An 8,828-nucleotide genomic window follows, 5' to 3' on the forward strand; every position below is an offset into this window, starting at 1 on the left:
ACACACACACACACACACAGGGGGGCTCTGCTATAGGATCTTTGCACACACACACACACCGGCCGCCCCAATCCCAACCTTCCGGAAATGGGCGTCCTGCACCGCCCCCTGACACACACTAAATGCTGGAGTAACTCAGCGGGACAGGCAGCATCTCTGCAGAGAAACAAAGGGTGACACTTCAGTCCGAGACCCTTCTTTAGAGTGAGAATGAGAGTCAGAGAAGAAGGAGATATAGAAGGGTAAGGTGTGAAGAAGGTTCTCGACCCGAAACGTCACCCATTCCTTCTCTCCAGAGATGCCGCCTGTCCCACCGAGTTACTCCAGCATGTTGTGTCTATCTTCGGTGTAAACCAGCATCTGCAGTTCCTTCCTGCACAGGCGACACATCCGTACTCGGGGATGGGGTTCGTCGAGGCAGTCGCTGGGGATGCACTCGAACGATAACCATTTCACAGAATGCACCATTGTGTCCTAGGGTAGAATAGATGCAAATTGCTGGAGTACTCAGCGGGACATCTCTGGGGGAAAAGGAATGGGTGACGTTTTGGGTCGAGACCCCTTCTTCAGACCTGAAACGCCACCCACCCCTACTCTCCAGAGATTCGGTCTGGTCGGCTGAATTACTCCAGCATTTTCGTGTCTATCTTCGGTCTAAACCAGCATGTCAAGTCAAGTTTATTCGTCACATACACATACGAGATGTGCAGTGAAATGAAAAGTGGCAATGCTCGCGGACTTTGTGCAAAAAGACAAACAAACAAACAAACTATAAACACACACATATTCTTATTACATCTGCAGTTTCTTCCCACACATTGTGTCCTAGGAAACACAATCGCGGGAGCAACAGATCGGCAAAACGCAGTCTCTTGCCCTGAGTAGGGGAATCGAGAACCAAATGACATTGCTTTAAAGTGGGGGTGGGTGGGGGAAGATTTAATAGGAACTTGAGTGTTAACTTTATTAATGGTGGGTGTATGGAACGAGCTGCCGGAGGAGGTCGTGGAGGCAGGGACTATCGCAATATTTAAGAAACATTTGGGCAGGTACATGGATAGGACGGGTTATAAGGGATATGCCATGGGCCAAACGCAGGCAGGTGGACTAGGTTAGATGGGGCGTGTTGCCCGGTGTGGGCAAGTTTCCACGCTGTATGACTCTAAATCATTTCAAATCCGAGCAACAAGTTGCCCTGTAGCAACGGAGTTGCCCTTCCTCCACCTCACATGCGGAGGCAAAGTGAAGCTCAATTGCATCAAGTGACCTTTCAATCGCGGGTCTGTGCCCGCAAATTTTAAATGTGGTCCCGCTCCCGCCCGCAGCCCGCTGGGACTTGTAGTCTATCCCGCGTTGGCTACAGGGATGTAGTGAATCAGATGACTGCAACTCCCAGACGCCATTGCGGCAATACATGCGCACTCCACATCGCTGGCAGTCGACGGCAGATGGGCGGGCTGGAGGTGGCTGCAGCTCCCGCCTCCCGGCGCCGCCCATTGGTCAACGCCATGCCAGTGATGGGCAACGGGGCACGTTATAGGGTGAACCATGATCCCGATCACGGACTAAATTAGCTTTCCTTGAGCAAAGCGTCGGTGGAAACAAGCGCAAACATATATATGCAGCATCTTAGCATGCATGCAATTTTAATACAACGTTGTGGATATGTTATGGAAGCTAAAGTGAAAATAAAGAAGGGAAGGAGATTGTCAGACGGACGGGCGCGAGCGGCGGCGGCGGGTACCCGCCGACGTCACAATGCTATGCAAATGAGCAGCGCCGGTGCGCATGCGTGCTGTCCTCCCGAGTGTTTCCCAAGTGTTTCAAACTGGGTTCGCTGTTTCCACGTTGGATTCAAAGCCCCGGGATTGGGATCGGACTGTGCAAGGGTGGAGGGGGCACTGAGGGCAAAGAGGCTGTGCCCACACGGCAGTGTAAAAGGAGAGACCTTTCCAATCCACGCTTCCCTCTTTCTGTCTCCGCTGTGCCTTTTCAAAATTGGTTGTTTATTTTTTCCGTAAAAGAGAAAGGCGGAGTGAGCGAGAGTGAGGGGCTGAGGCTTGCATAGACCAAGTGAGTGAGCGAGTGTGGCCCAAGGAAAGTCCGCCTGCTCCCCACCCCTTCTGCCCCAACAAATAACAAATGTAGCTTGCAAGATGCTGAGTCCTGCGAACGGGGAGCAGCTGCACGCTGTGAACTATGTGGAGGACTATCTGGATTCAATCGAGTCTCTGCCTTTCGATCTCCAGAGGAACGTTTCTCTGATGAGGGAAATCGATGCTAAATACCAAGGTAAGAACTGGGGTACGAGCCCGACCCCCACCAAGCTGCTGCAGCACTGGGGCGGGCCGAACAAAAGAGCCGTTCCAGCACTCAGCCATTTTGGCAGAAAGAGGAATAAATGTCCGACAGTCAGCGACGCAGAGGAGTAGTGAAGAGGCAGACCGGTCCGGGGTTTGGGAGCCGGGCAGCGAGCGTGGTGGGGGAAGAAACGAAAGGGCCGTCTGTTCTCAGCTTCGGATCTCATGCCCGCCCTCTTTCCCTCCGTCAGTGAGTCTCTTTAACGGGGCTGTATGAGTGTCGGCGGGTGGCGATCGCACCCTCTCCCCGACTTAGCGCTGACATCCAGACACTCGGCCGGCGACGAGACGGCTGCTTCGTGGCGAAGGGGGCCCTTCGGAGGAAAGGGGGCGGGTGTGTGCGAAAGTTGCGGGTAACGGGACGGCGGAGGGTAGCTTGGCAGCTGGATGTGTCGAGCCAGAGAGCGCTGCACAGACACCACTTGCTCCGAGCGGCGCCGCCGCGCTCAGAAGCCGCCGTGCTGCGGCCTTACTTATAGCACCCTGTCTCATTAACATAGACCCACCTCCTCCGTGCTCATTGGCTGCCGCCGGTTTCCTTGTTGGCTGCTGCCCGTCTCCCGATAGGCGGACTGAGCTGGCAATCAGTGCGGGGGCGGGATTAGTAGTAGGACACTACCTTACGTTGTTGGCTGTCAGTCACTCAGTCATGGGGGCGGGACCTCTTAGACTGCCAGTCGCGCACTGGAAAGGCGGATCAGGACAGTGGGCGGTCCCGCGTGTTCTGATTGGGCGTTCTGCGTGCCAATCACTAGAAGGGGCTGGGTCGAGGCGCGTATGCTAATCAGGTGCCCCGCGGTGAGAGCTGACGCACGACGTCGCCGCTGTGGTGCGGCCCCCCGACGGGGATTGGCGGGCGAACCTGTCAATCGAGGCGGTGGGCGGGCACTCGCCGGGGATGCCGCTTGTTCTCCATTTTAGGTCCTTTCACTGAGCTGTTTGTACTCGGCTCCTTCTGTGGCTCTTGCTACCCTGGACTGGCTCTGCAACGGTGCGGCTGCAACAGCAACAGCAACAGCTCAGGCATTTGAAACTGCGCTCCGGGGAAAGTGGGGAGGGGGCCGCGGTATTTGTCAAAAACGTAGAGAGGAGGCGAGAGTGATCTAACATATAATACAAACTGAACACCCGGGAAGGGAAGAGGAATGGCAAAAAGTAAACGTTGCTCCATTGGGAGCCATTCAAACTAATTAAAATTGGGGAATAGAGAAATGGCAGAGATTGCAAATTATTTTGGAAGGAGTTAATGGTAGTTGAGACCAATAATTCCTACTTAAGACAGACACGAAATGCTGGAGTAACAGTGGGACAGGCAGCATCTCTGGAGAGAAGGAATGGGTGACGTTTCAGGTCGAGACCCTCTTCAGACTGCTGGTGTAGCTCTTCTACTGAAGTTACTCCAGCATTTTCTGTCTATTCTCGATTTAAACCAGCATCTGCAGTTCTTTTCTACACATACCTAGTCAAGGGATTATAGTCACATTCAATTCAAGTCAAGTCACATTTATTTATATAGCACATTTAAAAAACAACTCTCGTTGGCCAAAGTGCTTTACATTTGTTATAAGAATAGCACAACAAAACAGACTACAAACATATATACATGTAGCCCTCACTCAGAGGAGGTCAGGAAAGGCTTGGGAGTATAGATAAGTCTTGAGTCTTGAATTATAGGGATGGAGGACCTTAGAACTTGCCTCTATCGCAGAGGGAAAAGTACTATCCAAACGAATGGAGCTACATAAATTGGTCACAGCGCCGGATGAGAAGGGTTCATATATTGGCACAGATGAGGAAATGGCTAACTTAAGAGGAAAAGTAGCATCCTGGGGTCTTAAAGGAAATCCATCAAAATTCCCTACACTCTAGAGAGATCCCAGAGGATCAGAAAATGTGACATTTGGTAAAGGAGGGAGACAAAGAAAGAAACGATAGATTATGTCGCTTGACTCCTGTCCCTGGCAAAATGCTGGAGTCTTTCATTAAGGTTGTGATAACAGACAGTTTATAAAGTAATCTGGCAAAAGCTGGGATGAAAGGGTAGCTCTGTGCAACAAATTTGCTGGTGTTCTTTGAGGATGTAACAATCATGGTGTGTAAAGGGGAACAGGTGGGTGTAGTGTTTTGAATTTCCAGAAAGCATTTAATATGGTGCTACAAAAATCGGTTAGTGCACCAGATAGGAACGTGTTGGGGTTAATATATTGACACAGATGTGGAAGTGGCAAATCCAACAGGATAAATAAGTTATAAATGGCAATCAAATGGACCATAAGAATCAGTGCTACAACCTCAATTATTTAGAATAATCATTAATCCCTTGCATTAAGGGACCAAGCCCATTGTGGGTAAATTTGATTATACAAATACAGATGGATTGGCAAGTTGTGAAGAGGGCATAACTTGTACAAGGATATGGACAGGTGGAATATAATGTGGGAAATGGGAAGTCCTCCACTTTGGAAGGAAGAATGAAAAATGAAACAGAACAAGACTGCAAAAGTTGCAGAATGAAGGAACAATGCAGGTACAGCAGATAATTATGGAAGGTTATTAGAATAGAATGGTTTTAATTCTGTTTTATTGGACACAGGCCATGCATTGTGTACACTAAGTCGTTGTTATTTGTGAGAAATAGGGGCATAGTCTTCCCTAGATAGGAAAAAAAACATGTGAGGCATCATGGCAATGATTGCAGTGACATTCGTCGCTTAAACTTTCACAGATATTACAACTGGTGTGTAAGTGTCGTCCTGTCAAAGCATCACACTCGCACTGCAGCCCTAACTCATTTCTGACTTTAGAGATACAGCATGGTAACAAGCCTGTTGGCCCACCGAGTCCACGCCGACCATCGATCACCCTTTCACACTAGTTCTATCTTATCCCACTTTCGCATCCACTCCCTGCCTACTCGTGGCAGTTTAAAGAGGCCAATACATCTACAAACCCACAGGTCTGGGATGTGGGAGGAAACCGGAGCAGCTGGTTCGGAGTTTGTAGTTCCTCTTGCCAGCTCCAGCCGCACACTGGTCCATACTCGCAGTAAATGCTGGAAATACTCCGCAGGTCAGGTAGCATCTGTGGAGAAATAAACTATTAACGTTTCGGATTGAAGTTTTGTCAGGAGATTCTGATGAAGGAAGTCAGATCTGAAACTTCTCTCTTCCCAGATGCTGCCTGACCTGCTGAGTTTCCAGCATGTTCTGCTTTTGTTTCAGATTTCCAGCATCTGCAGTTTTTGAGAATAATTTCCACACTCTCAGTACCTCACGGGTCCATGGACCTGTGAATGGTAAGTCCCTGGATTTTGAGGACATTTTGATCTCCCCATTTAGGGAATTATGAATAATATACAAAAGCACAGGGTGTTCTGGAATAACTCAGTGGGTCAACAGCATTGCTGGAGAACATGAAGTCTGAAGAAGGGTTTCGGCCTGAAATGTCGCCTATTTCCTTCGCTCCATAGATGCTGCTGCACCTGCTGAGTTTCTCCAGCATTTTTGTGTACCTTTGCTGGAGAACATGGATAGGTGTCGTTTTGGGTCAGGACCCTTCATGGTTGCTGGGTGATTCTTGGGACGAAGAGGTTGGGGTAGGAAGACAGGTTGTGGCTGCATTCATTGGTGAGAAGACTCTGGGGAGGACTGACAAGGTGAATGCTGAGGGGATGCTCCCTTTTGTGGAGTATTGGGGACTGAAGATGCATGGTTTAAGAATAATTTAAGTTGAAGAAAGAGACGAGGATTGGTTGGGAATCTTTGGGACTTTCTCCCAGAGAGAGCTCTAGAGTAGGAATAAATTCCAGTCAGAGAATGCCGGATATTTTAACTACAGGGGAGTAGTGGGATACTAGGAGAGAGGGGAGTGATGGAGCTGAGAACAGAGCAGCCATAGGCTTGCCCAACAGTCTGACTGTAGAAGGGGCAGTGCTTCTTCTTCTTATCGAGTCCACACGCAAGATTAGAAATTGTTCACCCAGAGTTGAACACACTTCTCAGCATCTGCATACAATGGTGTCTGTCTTGTGCTTCATGTACATGCTGGTGGAAAGTTTGGTGAAAACAGGGCCGCGACGTGAACGCTCTTTCCTTGACCACGGGGCGGTGCTGAGGGAGTGCAGCACTGTGTAAGGGGCAGAGCTGAGGGAACACTAAAACGTGGTTGGATCAGAGCTGAGGGAACATTGCATTGTGAGGGATGTTGCATTGTGAGTGATCGAGGCATTAATTGAGGTTGCATCCACTGAGAGATCCCATACCTTTTTTTTTTGTTCTTGTCTGGGGCAATACTTATCATTCAAGCAATATTTGTGGTTCAGAGAGTCTGGTTATTGTACTGCTGTTTCTTTTCAGTTAAGTTTATTGTCACACGTACCGAGGTACAGTGAAAAGCTTTTGTTGTGTGCTATCCAGTCAGCAGAAAGATGATACATGATAACAATCGAGCCATTTACAGTGTAAAGATACGACAAGGGAATAGGAGTTTAAGAAGATCATAGTTAAAGTAAGAAATGTTGCTGAAGGAATAGAGATTTAAGAGCATGGACTGATTATAATATGTCATTGTAGATCTGCTTCTGTGGCTAGCATGCAAATAGTCACCTGTGTTGGGCACCATATTGGAAGCACATAAAGGGGGCTTGCTGTGCGCACCTTTGGGGCTGTGTTGGCTGATAAATCGACTGTGGAAGGGTGATGGCTGTGTATAATGCAGGTCTCTGTCTCTGCAGACATCCTGAAGGAGCTGGATGAGTACTACGAGAAGCACAAGCGGGAGACGGACGTGGTGCAGCGGCGGCGGATCCTGCACTACATCCAGCGAGGTCTGATCCGCAGCCAGGAACTGGGCGACGAGAAGATCCAGATAGTCAACCAGATGGTGGAGCAGGTGGAGAACCGGAGCCGGCAGGTAGAGGGCCACGTTGAGCTCTTCGAAAACTGCGCCGACACCAACGACGCCAATGGCAAGACGTCGGTGGACAGGTCCAAGAACGAGGGGGCGGCACCCGTGGAGAAAGCCTGCGCCAAGAGGTCCAGGAGACAGCGCAACAATGAGAACCGGGAGAACACCTCCAGCAACCATGACCACGAGGAGAGCAGCGCCGGTATGCCCAAGGAGAAGAAAGCTAAGACATCCAAGAAGAAGAAGAGGTCCAAAGCCAAGGCGGAGAGGGAAGCCTCTCCCGCTGACCTCCCCATCGACCCCAACGAGCCCACTTACTGCTTGTGCAACCAGGTCTCGTACGGGGAGATGATTGGGTGTGACAATGATGAGTGTCCCATCGAATGGTTCCACTTCTCCTGTGTGAGTCTCCACCACAAGCCCAAGGGCAAATGGTACTGTCCCAAATGCCGGGGTGAGAATGAGAAAACTATGGACAAGGCACTGGAGAAATCCAAAAAGGAACGGGCCTACACCAGATAGTTTCAGTCGCAGCGCCTACTCTGTACAGCAGCAAATTCCCGTGTATTTATTACTGAAGTGGTTGCCTCTATGGGCAACAGGATGGTTGGAGTGTATTTTAACAAAGGCATTTGTTCTGCAGACCAGTTTATAGTTTTTTTTTTTCAAGTAACGGTGAAGACTAAAAGAGCCCAGGTTTCCAAGTCTCATGTCTGGTGCCTGGACTCGTTTTTGTTTTGTAAGGAAAAAAAACACTTTCTTGAGAAAATTGTAAAAATGTCAATTGTCCTTTCATTTTTTTTAAATACTTCTTCTCCATCTGGACAAAAACAATAAAGAAGTGGGAATGGTTTTATTGAAATATTTATCAGAAATAGCTGCCTTTTTAGTTTCTCAGAGGTTGTATAAATGTACAGGTAGGAACTTTACATGTATAGTGTACGATTCACCAGTATAGGGGTTTAACCAGATTGTAAGAAATTATTTTATTGTTACTTGTTTAACAGAAACCTGTACAGCTGTGATATATAAAGGAAGAATGAAGGAGCTGCCCAGTGATGCGTGTGTAATTTGTGTCTCATTCCAGTCGCCGTATTCTTCACCCCACGCTTTTCCTCACCAGTAGTCTGGGCCACTGCCCGATCTGCTTCTTTATTTTACACTTTAGAGATACAGAGCAGAAACAGGCCGACCGTTGATCACCCCTGTACACTAGCACTATCCTGCACACTAGGGACAATTTACATTTCTTACCAAAACCAATTAACCTACAAGCCTGCACATCGTTGGAGTGTGCGGGGAAATCGGAGCACCCGGAGAAAACTCATGCAGCCACAGAGAGAACATGCAAACTCCGTACAGACAGCACCCGTAGACAGGATCGAACCCGGGTCTCTGACGCTGTGAGGCAGCAACATTACCGCTGCGTCACCGTGCCGCATGATCTCTGTCTGCTCGTATTTTCTCTACAGTCTGCACATGCAGATGGAAACACGCTGCTCTTCGCCTGAGCAAGTGAGCAGTTGGATTCTCAGCAAAGATTAGGAGAAATTCAGACACCTT

At 49.0% G+C, this 8,828-nt stretch overlaps 1 protein-coding gene across 1 annotated transcript; it reads left to right on the forward strand.

Annotated features, from left to right (window-relative positions):
* The first annotated feature begins 1,676 nt into the window (after positions 1-1,676).
* ing1 (inhibitor of growth family member 1) lies at positions 1,677-8,324 on the forward strand. Its single transcript, XM_033023144.1, has 2 exons — positions 1,677-2,292; positions 7,093-8,324. Exons 1-2 carry the CDS (start codon positions 2,157-2,159, stop codon positions 7,785-7,787), a joined length of 831 nt encoding a protein of 276 aa, XP_032879035.1. The 5' UTR covers positions 1,677-2,156; the 3' UTR covers positions 7,788-8,324.
* The last annotated feature ends 504 nt before the right edge of the window (positions 8,325-8,828 follow it).

The sequence above is a fragment of the Amblyraja radiata genome, chromosome 6 (assembly GCF_010909765.2).
Source record: "Amblyraja radiata isolate CabotCenter1 chromosome 6, sAmbRad1.1.pri, whole genome shotgun sequence".
Classification (NCBI taxonomy): Eukaryota; Metazoa; Chordata; class Chondrichthyes; order Rajiformes; family Rajidae; genus Amblyraja; species Amblyraja radiata.

Coding starts and splice junctions, on each gene's coding strand:
- ing1 (XM_033023144.1), top strand. CDS start 2,157: ATGCTGAGTCCTGCGAACGGGGAGCAGCTGCACGCTGTGAACTATGTG. Junction 2,293..7,092: donor AATCGATGCTAAATACCAAG/GTAAGAACTGGG, acceptor CTGTCTCTGCAG/ACATCCTGAAGGAGCTGGAT.